At 37.6% G+C, this 17,277-nt stretch overlaps 1 protein-coding gene and 1 long non-coding RNA gene across 3 annotated transcripts in view; one reads left to right on the top strand and one right to left on the bottom strand.

The window, feature by feature from the left end:
* Window positions 1-1,281: 1,281 nt before the first annotated feature.
* On the bottom strand, window positions 1,282-8,320 carry LOC144252950 (phosphatidylinositol N-acetylglucosaminyltransferase subunit P-like). Of its 2 annotated transcripts, none has more exons than XM_077794963.1 (5): window positions 8,116-8,320; window positions 7,716-7,819; window positions 5,013-5,085; window positions 2,790-2,908; window positions 1,282-1,462 (listed from the first exon to the last, which is right to left on the bottom strand). In XM_077794963.1, exons 2-5 carry the CDS (start codon window positions 7,795-7,797, stop codon window positions 1,332-1,334), a joined length of 405 nt encoding a protein of 134 aa, XP_077651089.1. In that variant the 5' UTR covers window positions 7,798-7,819; window positions 8,116-8,320; the 3' UTR covers window positions 1,282-1,331. The 2 variants fall into 2 exon arrangements, with proteins under 2 accessions (XP_077651089.1, XP_077651090.1); XM_077794964.1 differs by having other exon boundaries at window positions 8,130-8,320.
* A 74-nt stretch (window positions 8,321-8,394) lies between these two features.
* Window positions 8,395-17,277, top strand: part of LOC144252952 (uncharacterized) — a 48,854-nt gene continuing 39,971 nt past the window's right edge. Inside the window, exon 1 of the long non-coding RNA XR_013343086.1 lies at window positions 8,395-8,585. This is a non-coding gene — a long non-coding RNA (uncharacterized LOC144252952). The remainder of the gene's footprint in view (window positions 8,586-17,277) is intronic.

Raw genomic sequence — 17,277 nt, 5'->3', positions numbered from 1 at the left:
TGCTGAATTCTGATGAAAGTTGCAAAGCTATCCCTGCCTCCCAACTTCACTACCACTCTTGTTGATGCAGCAATCGTTTTTTTGCCAGGAATAATGCAAAAGCATCCTAATGGTATCCTCACTTCCCTATTCCTGGCCCATTCCCAGTTCCTCTTCAGAGTTATTCTCCATCCACCAGAGCAACTTTAAAAAAAAACATAAATTAGGCCTCGTCACTTCTTTTTCTTAAAGACTCCAACAGTTTGGTACTCAAAGTGCCCCCAAACTCACCACACTTGACTTAAATCCAAGCTTCCTACACTGGCCAACAAAGCCCTTCACTAGGTGGCCTGGTCTCACTAGGTGTACCTCGGACAACATCTCTCCTTGTCCAGTGTGCTCCAGGCCCAATGCTGGCCTTATCTCTGTTCTTAGGACACACCAAGCTCCTTCCTGCATTATAGTCATTGCTACACCCTGCTTCAAACTTAGTTCATACTGCCCCTCCAATCTTTTTATGCCTGGTTGCTTTTTTTGCTATTCAAATCTCAGCCCCAACTACTTTCCTCTGAAAAGCCCTCCTTAACAACCCAAACTAAAATAGTCATCCCTTTACTTTCCAGAACATTATACTACATTTTCTCAGCACAGCACTCATCACAAATATTTTTCATATTTGCTTGGTCTGCTTCAACTTACCTCCAAAATATAAGTTCTTTATAAAAAAAAATTTAGTTGTTGTTGGACACAATACTTTTATTTTATTTATCTTTATGTGGTATTGAGGATCATACCCAGGGCCTCACACATGCTAGGCGAGCGCTCTACCGCTGAGCCACAACCCCAGCCCCCAAATATAAGTTCTTTAAAAAATATAATTCTTTAAAATATAAGCTCTTTGAGAGAATCTTACCATTATTCTATCCCAAGTGTCCAGAAAAATACCTGACACAAACAAGCACTCAATACATATTTATGTTACAGGCATGCATCTGATGGCACAAATTTTAAATGTACCCTTCACTCAAATCCAGGAGTTTGCATTCTGGGCGCCTCAGGACAAACAGGAGGAAAGACACAATTTTCCTTTGCAAATTATAGCATCAATGCTTCTCTGAAGGATTATATCAACATGTTTTTTTTTTTTTAATCTGCTAAACGGTAATGCAGTACTTTATTTATTCTATTAATAATAAATATTTGAAAACAATGTTAATTAAAATTTACTTAAGAGAAGAATAACTTTTATTTTTTTACATTTCAATATTGAGCAATAATAAGAAAAAATAAATAATTATGGTCAAAATTATTCTGTCAAAAACATGCTTGATATTAGCATCTTTACATGCAACTCAGTTTTTGTTGTAAAGTTCTTTGGTTGCAAGAAAGAACATTTGGTTTACTTCACTAATAGAAATATCTCTTAATGCTGGGATGGCCTCTGCTTGGTATTTCTTCTGCTGTTGATTTTTAGCATAGTTATCTAAAAGAAAAAAAAAGTTCTGTTTACTTAAGCAATTTCTCCTGTAGTTTTTGTGGCTGTTGGAGACCTACCACAGTTCACCAGGTTGATGTTTGGAAAATGACAAATAACATGCTTAAAATAATGAAATAACTACTTAATTCTCTCTTTAAAAGAAGTGCCCCAGTAAAACAAAAATGTAATTAGCAAAGTATTTTTCTCATTTCTAATTCAGAAAAAAATTAATATCTCATTCAACTGTACAATGATGATTAAAGTTCCATTTCACAATTCTGACAGGGACAGAATTATACCCAGGCCTTAAAGATGTAGTTAAATCAACACTGCAAAAATTCATTAAATCTTTTGGTATAAATATTCATAAAAAATTAACAATTTCCTCTCTTTGTACAAGTTGCCTATCTGTTATAATTCCAATCAAGAATGCAGGGAATATAGTAGGTTATCAGGAAAAAAAAAAACTAAAAATAACATTAATTTTCAAGAGACATTGCATAGATTCATGAATAAAGGTTTTACAATGTACAAGAAAAAATCATACCAGGGAACTTAAAAAATACTTCCCAGAATCTAAGAAAGCTCACAAATCAGTATACCTACTTTTAGACTTGAAAGAAAAGAACCTGAAACAAAACAAAACAAAACAAAATAAATCCCCCGAGAACATATGGCTCTTCTATCCACTTGTTAGAGATGTGGTGTACACAACAATTTGAGGAGGATTCCAACCCCAAATTCCCTTGTGAATAAGGTCTTAAACCTACTTGCCATCCCTTGAGCAACAGTGACTATTTAGGATAAAAGAAGTTTCTCTCAGGTAAAGTTACTGAGGAACATACTTTATATACTTGTACATTGCACAGGAAAATATACCTGTTAGTTGGTGGTATAATTCATCAGAACTAATTTAATCTATGACTATAACTAGTGTATATTCATCATAACTTAGTACCTCAATGTAAACATTTCCTTTTGTATTGCTTTGTACTTATTTCTCATAGATGATATGATGATTACTATTATTTCTGGTACTGGGGATTGAACCCAGGAGCACTTAACTACTGAGCTACATCGCCAGCCCCTTTTTATAGAGACAGGATCTTGCTAAGTTGCTTAGGGCCTCACTAAATTGCTGAAGCTGGCTTTGATCCTCTTGCCTCAGCCTCCTGAGCTGCTGGGATTACAGGTGTGTACCACCACACTGGGCTCCTAGATTCTTTTTAATGATCCAATGTGTCTTGAAGCATATTCTTAATTGCTTTTCTGATTAAAATTCTAAAACCCCACTACTCCTTCCCCCTAACACTTTTCTTTTATATATATTTACCTGTGATTGTATGAATGGAGTTGAGTGGAGAAATACTCATCATGTTAATTCCAAATAATAGTACATAACCAATTCCTATAGTAATAAGGAGGTATACAGGTAGTGTGACTGCCCAATATCTGTGGAAGATAATATTAATGTATATGATAGATATCTTAAAAGTTATCATTCTAAGAGTCATGACAAAACATACCAATTTTTATATTCAATTTTTAAAAATATTTTTTTACTTGTAGATGGTCACAATACCTTTATTTATTTATTTTTTTATGGTGCCAGGTAACAAACCCAGTGCCTCACACATGCTAGGCAAGCCCTCTACCACTGAGCCACAACCCACCCCTACCCCCCTTTTTTTGGTGCTGGGGATTGAACCTAGGACACACAAGGCAGCACTCTGCCAACTGAGCTATATCCCCAGCCCTATATTTCATTTTAATTAAATATAATTTATAGTAATAAATGTACATGACAGTCAAATAACTCTATAAGGGTTATCATAGAAAGCTGCAGTCCCCTGTTCCATCCATCCTGACCCTGAAATCCCAATCCCCATAAAGGACACCTTTTAACACCTGAGCTATTTCTTCTGGTACTTCTTCATTTCTACATAACATGTTCATATTAATTTCTTGATTTTTTTTCAGATATTTTCTCTAGACTTCCTAATTTGGAGATGAGGAACCTATTCTCTTCTAATGTCACAATTTCTGGTTATCACTAGTTATTAAGAACTATTGTGATTACATAAATAATGTTTGTAACCGAGAACCTTAGAATATCACTATCACATATTTTCTTATGTGTTATTATTTTTTAAATTAGTAATTACATCATTTTGAATGTATACTTGGTTTTCCATCTACCTGTCAATATTCCAGCCCCAAATTCTAATATGCCTTTAAATTTACCTCTCTACACAGGTAAGCACATTGCATGTCCTATCTTGGCATATTTTACTGATGCATTATTGTTTTAATAATTTCCTTCATTTTTTTTCCTTTCTCGAACATCTAGTGGTTAAATTTTTTGCCCTGAATATTCTCCATTTCTCTGACTTTTTGTTCTACCTTCTAGAGATTAACTTTTATCTTCCAACCTTTTCAATTAAAAATTTAATTTTGGCTATCATAATTGCCAAGTATGATAACTTCTTAAACATTCCCTTTATAGAATATACTGTTGATTTCATAATTGTTATCTTTTCTTATCTTTGAGGATTTTTTTAATTTAAAAGTTTTCTTCTGTATCCGGCATTACCTCAATTTCCCTTTTTTCTTTTGTTTTTGTACTCCGGATAGAAACTTTCTTTCAATATCTAATAACTTATACCAGTCCAAGTGCTAACAAACTAACTGAAGCACAGTGGGCAAGGATGGCCAACTAGTCAGCCTCCCTCTAAAAGACCTGGCTGCTTTACTGGAGTCCTCCAAATGGCAGAAATTATAGGTTTTTTTCTTTCACACTGGTCAGCTTCCTGAGGAAGGTACCTCTTTCTCACTTTTTTCTAGACGGAGATGATGGTATAAGTCTGGGAGCCCCTGGCAGTTGCTAGGAGAGGGGGTGTGCCTTATCATTCAGCCATGCAGATGTTCAATTATTCTGGCTTGCAGTAGGTGCCTCATTTCCCACACTCAGATATAAGGCCCCCCAGACTAGCAACTTTCAGCCTTTCCACAGGGTAAAATGATTTTCTACAAGGGAGGGTAGGGACAGTCTCCCAGTTATGAAGACTAAACAAGGTAGGACTAAGGATAGAATGCTCTTTAAATATTTTTTTCTGTCAAAACCAGAATTACTATGTTAAAGAGGTACTTATACCTCCAATTTCTGAACCATTGTAGCATTCAAGGGCAAAAATGTTCTTGATGGCTTCCCTATTCTAGTCATATGAAAAAAATAAACTCCCCTATCTCAATTTATTCAAAATTTTGTTGATACCTCTTATCTGTTATTCTTTCTTTCTATTGGTTTATACCTCTAAAATATAGGTTTATACCCCTAGGGTTCATGGTAGGAAGATTTTGAAAGTAAATGGGGATAAATGTGGGCTCACACTACCATCTTTAATTTAGGGTTTTATTAATCATAATCTTTAAAGTTTTATTTATATATGTCCATCTACGGATTTTTAAAAGAATAATGAAAGATCTGGATAGTTTAAGGAGTAACATAATCCTTTAAAACAGCATTAGTTTTACTCTTAACAAATATTAAACTTACTTTTGAGGCCAATAGGTTAAGCCTAAGGAGTTTAGCCAAGATTCAGGAATAAAAGCCCACATAAGATAAAGTACTGTAGAAGAAAATAAAAAAGAAAAAGTTAAGTAGGGCACATATTCAATCTAAAAAGTTTCAGGTACAAAAAAGCTCCTCTGAAGTACCCCTGATTCGTCAGAAATGATTTCCCCCCCTTGCTCCTCATTTATACTATTCTTATATTACTTATCATAAGTACCTTATTAGTAATTTTTTAAAATATGTTTTTTTTAGTTTTAGGTGGACACAATATCTTTATTTATTTTTATATCATGCTGAAGATCAAACCTAGTGTCTTTTATATGCAAGATGAACACTCTACCACTGAGCCACAACCCCAGCTCTTTAGTAGTATTTTTTTATTATCTTAACTCTCATAGTGTATTGAGTAATTCAGGGTATAAATCATGCCTTAGCAATTACTGTACTTTTTTCCATACCTAATTTTTTGCTTTATGTATACTAGATAGTCAGTACTTCATCTCCACAGGGCTGAGGTAATTATAGACATTTACAGTTGCAGAGTCAAATTTCAAACTAACTTTATCAGTGATGATAGATTTTTTTTGGACAAATATGTATTATACAAGTCTCTATGTCAGGAGTGAGTTATAATGAACCATAAAGAGATGGTTTCTGCCCTCCCAGAGCTTAAAATCTTGTGCACAGGACAGTAAATTGATCTTTTCACTACACTGTGATGAATGCTAATGAATGAGTAATAAGAGATGACACAGGAGCATATTAGAAGGACCTCCTTTATCATCTTTCCCTTTGCTTTTCTTTTTCTTTTTGTAATACCATGACTTGAACACCAGGGGTGCCACCACTAAGCTACATTCCCTAGTCCATTTTTTAAAAAATAATTTTTTTAGTTGCAGATGGACACAGTACCTTTATTTCATTTGCTTATTTTTATATGGTGCTGAGAATTGAACCCAGTGCCTCACATGTGCCAGGTGAGTGCTATACCACTGAGCCACAACCAGAGTTCTCCTGTCCTATTTTAAATTTTGTGACAGGGTCTTGCTAAATGGATCAGGCTGGCCTAGATCTTGCAATCCTCCTGCCTCAGCCTCTGGAGTCTCTGGGATTACAGACATTCCTACTGTACTTGGTTCCCCCTTGCTAAAATATTTCCTTATAGTACAAGTTATAATCTGGCATTGTATTATGTTTTACTTATTTACTTTGTCTGTCAGCTAGCTCCTCCCACTAGAAAGCCTGTAACAAGTAAGCACTCAATTTTTTTAAATTAATTTCCGGTTGTGGGCATCATGGAATTTAAGCCTTAAAGACATTTTTTATTTATTTATATAGTTTCTAATCCTTAAAATACTTTTTTTTTTAACTCAGGGGTCCTCAACCACCGAGCCATATCCCCATCCCTATTTTGTATTTTATATAGAGACAGGGTCTCACTGAGTTGTTTAGTGCTTTGTTGTTTGCTGAGGCTTTGAACTTGCTATACTCATCTCAGCCTCCCAAGCCACTGGGATTACAGGTGTGAGCTATTGCACTTGGCAATTCTTGAAATACTATTTGAATAGACATTTACAAAAAAGATACCAGGGCTAACATTTATTATATTCTTATTGTATCTTTGCACTATGTGCTTTACAGTTTATTACCCCAGTTAATACTCACAACAGTCATAAGAGGCAACAGAGTGAAATCTGTCAATATGTCTGGGTTCAAATTCTAGCTCTATCATCTCCTAGTGACCTTGGGCAGGTTACTTAAACCCCAGCATTCTCATTTTTAAAACAAGGACAACAATAACAGTACTACCCACAGGACTGTTTTATACATAACAAGCATTCAATAACCATCATTATCAATATCCTTTTACAGATAAGGAAACTGATCCCAGAGCAAACAGCAAACCTGTGGAGGAGTCAGAATTGAACTCATTTATAATAACTTCTCCACAGACTCTATAGGCAACAGCTCTGACATTAGGTTATTTGTTTTCAATTAGGGTTCAGAAGTATCGCCACTCCTCCATTTCCTGGTTTTCACCAAATTCCAGAAAGTTGGATTGGGGGTATTCATAATTGCCTCGTAATCCCCAAATCCTTCTGGGAAGAAAGTTGGGTCTTGTTGTGTGAACCTCGGTATGTTAGAACCTCAGTTTCCTTACCTATAAAATGGGAAATAAGGGGATTAAGTGAGAGTCAGGATGTTGTGGCCATTTCTTTTAATCTGACCTCTCTAGCCAAGTTCTCTTCCCTCCCCAGCTCCTGCAGGCAGCCCTGGAGCCATCCCAAACTCACTTCCAAACCCTCTCATGCTTTATTCCAGGCCCATGCCACCATCTTCCTTCTCTCCTGTTTATTCTCAAATACAAGTGCCAGGGGGATGGTCCCTGGAGGAAGCCAACTCTGAATTCCCCTTGATTTCAATAGATCTGTTCTGCCACCTAAGGTCCCACCACCATGGCGCTCACCAGGGGTTTATGGGTGCCCTCCTTAATGGCAGGGACCTGGTTTACTTTTGGCCACCTCGCAGAGCTGGCCTACAGAGCACTGCGCAAACCCGACTGCCTTCGGGTTTTCTTGGACAGGGACATAGCTTCTGTGTGCACACTCTAAGCAAGTGCATTATTTCCTGGTCCTTGGACACCAGGGTCCTTGGACCCTGGCCATTCTTCAGGAAAGTACTTACTGAAGCCAAACTGGGAGCTTAAGAAAAGAACAAAGCCATAAATCGCTCTTTCTGGCAATGGCGACGGTGAATTTTCCACCATTTTCCCTGAGGCTTTGGACAATCTGTGGAGAAGGAACACAGTCGTCAGTGGTCACGCCCCTCCAACGTGGGTCTGTCATCACCTCAGCGCTCCGCCAGGGCAAGGCCACAGCGGAGCCGACCCGCCTTCCCGCGCCCGGCTGCGGAAGCGCGCCCCCGCGGGCACGCGCGCCCCTGCAGCGGGAGCGCCGGCCGGCGAGCCCGGCCTCACTGGGGTCAGGGGCGCTCGAGGACGCTCCACCGCCGCGGGCCCTTAATTCAGTTCCTCTCCCCAGGACAGGAGGCGGAGGCCCTCGGCCCGGGGTCCCACTCCGCCCACCTGCCCTTTCTGACCACACGGCCTTCTCAGCGCCCACTTCTCTGCGCAAGCGCCGACTGGGGAGCCGCAGTGGGGGGAGGAAAAGAGGAACTCGAGGGAAAGGCCGGGGGCGACGGCGCCCCCCTCCCAAGCGCAGGCGCACCGCGACCCTCGCGGGGAGGGAGCTAGCAAGCGTGGGGGCCGCCCAGCTGGCGGCTGCAGAAGGGTGGGCGGTGCAGCCAGACTGCGCATGTGCGCTGCCAGCCCACGTGACGCGCCTGCAGCCTGCGCCACGCCTGCTACCGCCCGCCATCGGGCTGACGTGGAGGGCCTGAGGTGGCGGCGGCGGCCCGCGTCTGAGGCTCACGGGCTGCAGGCCCGGGTGAGTGCACAGCCAGCGCGTGGCAGGGCTCCCGGATGTGTCACCTTGTCCCGTCGCAGTCGAGATGCCCCGGGAGCTGGGCCCTCCACACCCCCTCCGTGGGTGTGTGGTGAGTGTGGGTGTGTGTGCGTCGCCCCGCATCCCTTGCAGAGGTGCCTGCTGTGTGTGCGTGGGCCGGTGCCGGCCCTGGGGGGGTGTGGCCGCTTCTGTCTGTCCCAGTGGGTGTGTCCCCTTTGTCCGTCCCCTTCGCGATCTTGGGCCTAGGGTGCCTGTGCGACGTAGGGGCGGCCACTGTGTGCGCATCCCCCTGCAGCCCCGCGCCCGGTTCTCGGTTCCTGCGTGGGTGACACCTGCTAGGTGTGCGTGCACACGCCTGTGGGTGTGTAAGTGGTCCCCTTTGTGTAGGTGGCCAGTTTTCTCGGAGGCAGCGGGGGGCGCTCACGGCCTCGGTGGGTGGCCCCCCTTTTGTCACTGTTCCCTCTGGGGCGCTTGTCCCCAGCGCGCATGGCCGCTCCTGCTGCGGTCTCGACCCTCGCCTGGCGCATCCCCCGCGAAAGTGTGCGTCTTCGCGTGGGTGCGGCATAGGGCCTGTCGCGTGCATCTCGTGTGCCGGGATGCGTTTGCGAGTGTTCGTGAGCACGCGCGCGCCCTTGCATGACTGCGTTCTCCGCGTTCTAGACACCTGTGTGCGGAGAAGGGCAGGCAGTCCAGAGCCTGCCGGTGCGCAGGGGATTGGCCAGGGAGGGGGACGCCACCCCAGCGCTCCCGCTCCGTGGTTCCTTCGCTGAGCCTCCTCCTTCCCCACAACGCCAACGCGAAGGGGAGGGCATCCAAGGGTCTGGCGGCCACCTGCTCTGCAGTGTCGGGCTATGTCATTTTGGCCAGTGGAGCCATACAGTTCTGGGGACAGAATAGGGAGACCTATTAGGGGGAAAAATTGATCAGAGACATGGGTGAATGGGATGGTACCAGTGAGTTGTTTCTTTTCTAGAGGCGCCCTAGATTCCGAACGCCGTTAAGATGCCAGCTCCTTCCAAAATATGTGCCCCTGCAAATGCGTAGTAGCTATCCCTGGACGTTCTCGATGATACTTACTGGTTTACAGTGTTTTATGACGTTCACATAAATGCCTTTCTGTTCTGCCCAACGGTGAGGGAAACGAGGTAGAAATATTAATTCCTCCCCTTGGGAGGAGTAAAATCACAGTTTGCTTATGATTACAGTCCTAGTTAGGACACCTTTTGTTGAAAGAAATTTGTATTTTATCATCAGGATAGTGGAATTTATTATAAGGATATATGGGAAAAGAAACTTCAAACCCATTAGGGACCCACCTACTACTACTATTATTCGTTCCTGCTTTGCGCTCAAGGGCTGCGTTTGGTGTGTCTCTGTTCTGCGGCAATTTCCTATTTTTGACTAATTTTCCATTCTTTTAATTTGTGGAGCATTTTGAATATAAATGGAGATCTAATCGATGATTTAGATTTTACAGATGTAATTGTTTTGCCAGATTTACTTCAAACCTTTTTTGTAAAAAAATAAAATTAAAAGATTGTGGAGGTACTTTCAGTTCCTCCCCCTCCTTACCTAGAGATAGCCACTGTGTTTAGGTTTGTGTAAATCATTTCTTTGCATATTTTATACTTTGCTCACGGTGAATCTACAAACATACATTGTGTTGTTGAATTTTAAACTAATGATATTAAACTACGTGTGTTTTTTTGCAACTTGCTTTTTTCACCCAGTATCACATTTGGAGATTTCTATATGAATAAATTGAATGATCAGTTATGAATAATCTTTGGTGAATTCATTTTAATTCCTGGTATAGAATTACATTGTATGAATATACCATAATTTATACATTCCCCTATTGATGGACTATGAAGTTGTTTCCAGTTTTTGACTCTTTAAAAACAGTCCTGCAATAAATATCTTTGTACCTGTCTGCTGTGCACACATCTGGAAGTTTCTTTAGGAAGTATGTCTGTGTAGTAGATTTGCTGGGTAGAAGTATGTGCATCTTCAATTTAAACAGATATTACAGAAGCTCTCAAAGCGGTTTTGCCAATTTTCACTGTTGGTATTGAGTGAAAACACCCATTTCCTCATATCCTTGCTAACACTATGTCATTATACTACATTTTTTTGTCTTCTCTTTACTGACCAGCTTCCTTATGACTAGCTTGCTGTTGCATTTGCTTGCAGTCATCTAGGCTTTTGCCTTAGCCCTGTGTCAACATATGAGTTCCTGTCTCAAGCTAATTATCTCAATCTTTAATGCATTTGATCCTCAAAATTAATTTCAATGAACATTTATTATGTACCTAATATTGCGATGGTTGATGTAAAGATAGGATTTCCATGATATGTTATATGTATCTCTCAAGTGGCAGGTGAGGGGAATTAATTAAAGCATTTTTTATAAGATGAATGTTTTAAAAAATCTTTTCTCTTTATTTTAATGTAATATTTGATATATTGAAAATGTATAACATATGCAAGCTGTGAAGCAAAACAGTAAAATGAACACCTGTGAATTGACCAGAATTATTCCAAGAATCAAAATAACCAATATTGAATGTGTTCATCCAAAAGGTGATTATCTTGAATTGTGTGTTATTCTTTGCATTTAAAAAATAATTTTTATCAGATTTGTAAATATCCCTCAACAATGTATTGTATGTTTTCTGTGTTTGGAGGAAAAAAAAGAAAGGAATTACTGGGTACTGTAGTCTTTGGGAACATGTTTATTTCATCCAATGTTACATTTCTAAGGGTCACTGATATTGAGAATGGATGTAAGTCTTTAATTTTTACTGCTGTGTAATATTCCACAGGTGAATATAACACAGCTTATACATTCTCCTATTGGTGGGTGTTCTGGTTGTTGAGGTTTTGTTACTTTGAAGAGTCTTGTATATACAGAGTTGAAAGAATTTCTTTTAATTTTTCATCCTGGGGTATATGATTTTCCAAGTAGTATATGGGAACAGGAGATGTTAATGAATTTCTAGATCATTAAATTCTGTATGATCTTTCTTGAAACTGTATGCCTGAGACCAATAATAGAGTCCTACTGGTTCAACTTTCACACCTTCCCTTTCATCACAGTAGTGTTTTACATAAAACAAACCACATACCTACAAGTAAGAACTAGGGAATAGCCCTAAGTAGGAAAACTCTGGAAACCAAAGAGGTAATTTAAAATACAGTGTATAGCATTGGGGAAAGCCATCTTTAATTCAGGCAACACCTCTCCATTATTTCAAGAGATGCATGTCCAATAAAATTTCACTTTTCTATTTAATTATCAGTATATATAGCTATTTTGATTAAATGTATGGTTATTAATAATTATGCATTTAAAAGAAACATTCATTTTAGTTTTAAATGCTACTATACTACTCTATAAATTCATCATTTGAAATTATTTAAGCTTGATGCCAGAATTTTTTAGATGTTGCTGTAAAATGTGAATGATTTTTCAAAAGCATTTTTGGTGGTTTATGAGAGGGAAAAGAAAAATAGTAAACTTAAGCTGTTTGCTAGAGGTGGAATTGCTGGTTCAAAGGGTGTGTAAATATTCAACTTTACGAATGATTCCAGGGTTTGAAGTGGTTGTACCAGTTTATATTTTGGCCAAAAGATTTTTCAACTTAGATATTTTCATCAGCAGTGTGTAAGTTGATGTGTATCCTCTCCAATACTTATGTTAGATGTCCTAATATTTGCCACTGGAATGGATATGATATGATACATCGTTGTGGTTTTAATTTGCATTTGTTTGATTATTGAGATTGAACATCTCTTCATATATTTATGAACCATTTATATTTTACTTTTATGAAATACCTGGTCATGTTTTTTTATCCATTTTTTTCCTATTGAGTTGTCTTATAAAACTGGTAACAGGTCTTTTATTGATTATATACATTGTAAATATCTTCTTCCAGTTTTTGGCCAGTCTTTTTACGCTTCATGGTATATTTCATTCACTCTTTCTTAATTTTAATGTTCTGTAACTGAAAACCTTCCTTGTTCTGGGTTTATAAAGACATTCTCCTGTGTTTCTTTCTAGAAGTTTTAAAATGACACTTTTCACATTTAAATTCATAATCCATCTGAAATTTATTTTTTTTCTTTTTTGGAATGGTGTTAGTGATTCACATTCATTTTATCCCTTCATGTGGTTCCAGCCCCTCAGTCACTAGTGGTCTGCTGTACTATTTCTTTTATGTTTGGCTTCTATGTGCATGATGGGTCTGTTTCTGGTTTGCCTTTCTGCATCACTTGTCACCTGTTCTGAATCATTTGCAATCTTTTTCTGTGTTGATACTCACACGGTCTTAATCAATAATGCTATCATTTTACCAGAAATTTTGATATCTGGGGAGGACTTGAGTCTCAGATGGTTTTGGACATTTGGATTCTTTAAAGGATCAGTTTGTTACATGAGACATGAAAAACCTTTTGGGACTTAATTGAAATTCATTGAGTAAGTTCTGGGGAGAATTAAAACCCTGAGGATTTTGAGAATATAGTATTTTTATTTATTTAGGTTTTCAGTGTCTTTTAATACAGTTTTATAATTTTCTTTATAGAGATTATTCACTTTTTAAATGCTGATCCAATGTTTTAAATTGTTGTTGGTATTATAAGTGCCAGTGTTTAAGAATCTATTTTTAGAAATTTTAACAGATACAACATTTTTATACCTTTATTTTTATTTATTCATTTTTATGTGGTGCCGAGGATCGAACCCAGTGCCTCCTCACACATGCTAGGCAAGCGCTCTACCACTAAGCCACAACTACAGCCCCAACAATCTATTTTCTGACAATTATTAGTAACTAGCAATTTAATGTTTTTAATATTGCTTTTTAGTTATCCACTTGATAAACTTCTAATATTTCTAATATATTTCCTGGAATTCCTTTTTTATATGAATAATTATATCATTTGCAAATGCTGACAGTTATTTGCTCTTTTATTTTTTAATGTTCTAGCACACTTTTAGATCTATGTTCAATGGAGGTGATTATGATTATTCATTAGAAGTGAGTCATTATAATGGACTTACAGATCTTATTCCCAATTTTAAAGAGAGTGTTCTCCCATAAAGAATAACATTTTGCTATGAGCTTTTGTAGACATCTTTGAATGTGTCCAGGAAATCTGCATTTTGTCATATGTTTTTCTGCATCTGTTGAGACATATCTCGTTTTTTTCCTTTTCCCCCCTGTAATTGTTATAAATATAGTGAATTTCAATTTATGGGTTTGAAAATTCTTTCTTCTTGAGATAAATCCAAACTGGTATTGATGGATTATCTGTTTATGAACTCCTGGATTGAATTTGCTAATATTTTCTTCAGAGTTTTTGAATCTTTTTATAAATAGAATTCTCTTTTTCTTTATTGACTACCTGATTCTGGTATTACTTTATACTGAACTTATATATTGAATTAGCAAGTAGTTTTTCTTTTTTCAGTTGTCTGAGAAGGTTTGAATTGGTCTGATTTGTTTCTTAAAAAATTGGTGAAACCTATTTGAAAATGACCTAAATTTAGTATTTTCTTTGTGGAAGCTGAGTACTCATTAGCAGTTGAATGGTACTAAGAGTGTTCAGGTTCTCTATTTATTTTAGTTTTAGAAATTTGTCCTTTCATTAGCATGTTTAAAGTTTATTGGCATCAAGTTAATAATATTTTAATATCCCTTTCTATCTTTTCTTTATTTGGATGTTCCCTTTTCTCATTTTGAATATTATTTATGTCTGTCTTCTCTCTCTGTCTCTATTTCTCTCTTTTATTATTGCCAAAGTTTGTCTGTTTTATTAATCTTCACAAAAGACTAACTTTTTACGGGGGCAAGGCGGGTGCTAGGGATTGAACCCAGGACCTTGTGCATGCTGATTTCCCTCTTTTATTTATGATTTCCTTCCCTTTCTTTTCTTTTTCTAACTTAAATTGCAAGTTTTAACATCAATTTTAGCCATTTTTTTCTAGTATAAGCATGTAATGCTATAAATTTTCTTGAAATTCATTATTTTCTTCATCTAAGTTTCTAATGCTTTCATTAATTTTCAGAAATTAAGTTCTTATAAAAAGTTCAATTTTTATTTTTTTGGCTTACTATTTAGAAATGCTTTTTGTTTGTTTGTTTGTTTTGTCTTGGTACTGGGGATTGAACCCAAGGGGCTTAACTACTGAGCCACATCCCCAGCCATTTTATATATTTTATTTAGAAACAGTCTGTTTCTGAGTTGCTTAGGGCCTCAATAAATTGCTGAGGCTGGCCTTGAACTCACTATCCTGCTGCTTTAGCTTTCCCAGCCACTGGGATTACAGGCATGTGCCACCGCACCTGGAATGTTTTATCTTTTCAAATGTATCTGCATTAATTTTTTCATTATTTTAATTTTCAGGTGTATCTACATTAATTTTTTTTCACCTATGTTGTTAGAGAATGTATTCTTGTTGTTATTTCATTCTTATTTTTATGACCTTGTCCATAGTGAATTCTATAATTTTCCTGTAATCATTAAAGATAAGAAATTGTGTTGTTCAGTCTTTATTAGTTTTTATCATATCATTAATTGAGAAGAGTATGTTGGAATCCTCTGTTACCTTCTAATAGACTTTTTATACTTCTAACAGTTTTTGTTTTTATGTATTTTGAGGTACTTATATTAGCTGCATACAAGCTTAATATTTTCTCTTAACATATCTACTCTGTTGAGATCCTCTCTATTCCTAATTTTGCTTTTTTTGACTTAGAGTCTTTGGTGGTAATTTATCTAGAATGTGCTTTTCATTTGATTTTCACTTTTGTCATATTGCTAGTCTTATCTTTCAGGCCCATCAGACAATCAGTGTCTTTTAATTGGTAGGATTAGAAGTTCCTTTAGTTCAAAACTCTTGATTGGTGGTCAACTCAGTTTTTATTTAAAACTATTTTTTAACCCTTTTCTTAAGAGAATGTGGTGAGAATATTATGCAAAGTCTGCTGCTAGTTTTATTTATGCTTTTTTTTGAAGAAAATATCTTTTTCTTATAGCTGCATTGGATTTTGTCTTTGATTTATATCATTTCGTTTCTAAGTTTAGATGGAAATTAATTTTTTATTCTATTTTGGATACTTGATGTTCATTCTGAATGTTGTCTTTCATGAGATCTAGAAGATTCTGGAGCCTTGTATTCTTTAAATATTGCCTCTTTTTTATTTGGACTGTTCTCCCCTTCTGGAGTTTTAACTGGCTATATGTATGTGTAACTGTTTCTAGATCACTTACTCTTCCCCCATCATACTTTTCATCTTATTTCTCCTTAATAAAATTTTTAGTGCTGGGTAATTTCATCCTTCTTGTCGTCTAGTTTGCCGTTTTTCTCTTAGGTGTGCCTAATTTTCTCTCTAATCCCCCATTTTTTTTCACTTTTAACAATTATATTTTTAATTTCTCAAAGTTCAGCTTGGTTATTTTTCATATATACAGTTATTCATTGTAGTCTCATGTTACTTGCTCATTTTTGTAGTTATTCACAGACTGTGTCTGGAAATCTCAATGTTTCTATCCTTAGGGGATCCAAATTTATTGCTTTTTTCCCCATCTGTTGTCTGTCCCTCATGATGGCTTGTTATTTCCAGTGCTTGGTGATCCCCTATTATAAACTCTAAAGATCTATTTGGTAGAAATTTGTGAGTGTCTTGCGAGCCTAACTGGAAGTTACTTTTCTTTCTGAAAGCATTTGTATTAGCTCTGGTTGGGAGACAGGAGTTTTAATTTGACCCACTTTTCAGTTCTGACATTTTGCTTCTGGTCTAGGGTTCCCTGTCCTGAGAGAGTCTCCTGAAATATATTTCTGTGAGCAGAAAGTACTTAAAAGTATTTTTAAAAAATCCAAGATCTGCTTTTCTACTACTTACTGCTTTTGGTTGCCAAGTTCCTGTCTAAAAGTTTGCTGCTTTTTGGGGGCAGAGGGTCTCCTGAAATGTATTTCCATGAGCTGAAATTACTTAAAAGTATTTCTTAAAAATCAAAGATCTGCTTTTCTTGCATTGGTAGTGTCCTTCAGAATCTAGTTCATCATAACTGATGTGATCAGAAGTGTATTTTAAGATTAATTTTAGTAATATATTTAGCTTGTATTACAAAACTTTTGTTGTATCAAACATAGTATTTCTTTATGTTATCAATTTCTATTAAAATAAATTTGTTTAAAAGGCTGGGTTATTCTGAAGGAAGGATACTAATTAAATAAATAATAGTATAGGTGGCAAGCAGACTGCACAGTGTATCCTCTGGACCCATAGTGACCTTACAGAGATGAACCTGTGGTGATCAAACAGTGTAAGAACTGTGTCAGGAGTGGGCAGGGTGCTCTAGGCTTGTAGAGTAGAAGTGCAAAAATAAACTTGGTACTGTGGAAAATGCTTCCTAGAATTGAGTGTCAAGGATTGGTAGGCACTAGTTGGTCACAGAGTAAGGTTTGTTTAGGAATGACGAGCAGTTGGGTATGACTAGCTTCCATGTTATATGTCACGAAGTGACTGGAGATAGAAACAGGAATAGGATCACATGAAACCTATGCTTATAGTAAGGAGGTTGGACTTTATTCTGATAGGTGAATGTGACCTTGGACACATTTTCACCTGATTTTATCCATTTTCCCTGAAAAAAATATGAGAGGAGGCATTTTGCTGGGATGTGATTATAGGAAGGGGAGCTTGTGAAAAGCAGTTAAGATAAGAATGATTAATCTGGCGAGAGGGAGAAAAGCTGATTAGGAACACACA

The sequence above is a fragment of the Urocitellus parryii genome, unplaced genomic scaffold (genome assembly GCF_045843805.1).
Source record: "Urocitellus parryii isolate mUroPar1 unplaced genomic scaffold, mUroPar1.hap1 Scaffold_71, whole genome shotgun sequence".
Taxonomy (NCBI): Eukaryota; Metazoa; Chordata; class Mammalia; order Rodentia; family Sciuridae; genus Urocitellus; species Urocitellus parryii.
The sequence above is the reverse complement of the archived record's forward strand: the minus strand, read 5'-3'. Positions and strand labels throughout refer to the sequence as shown.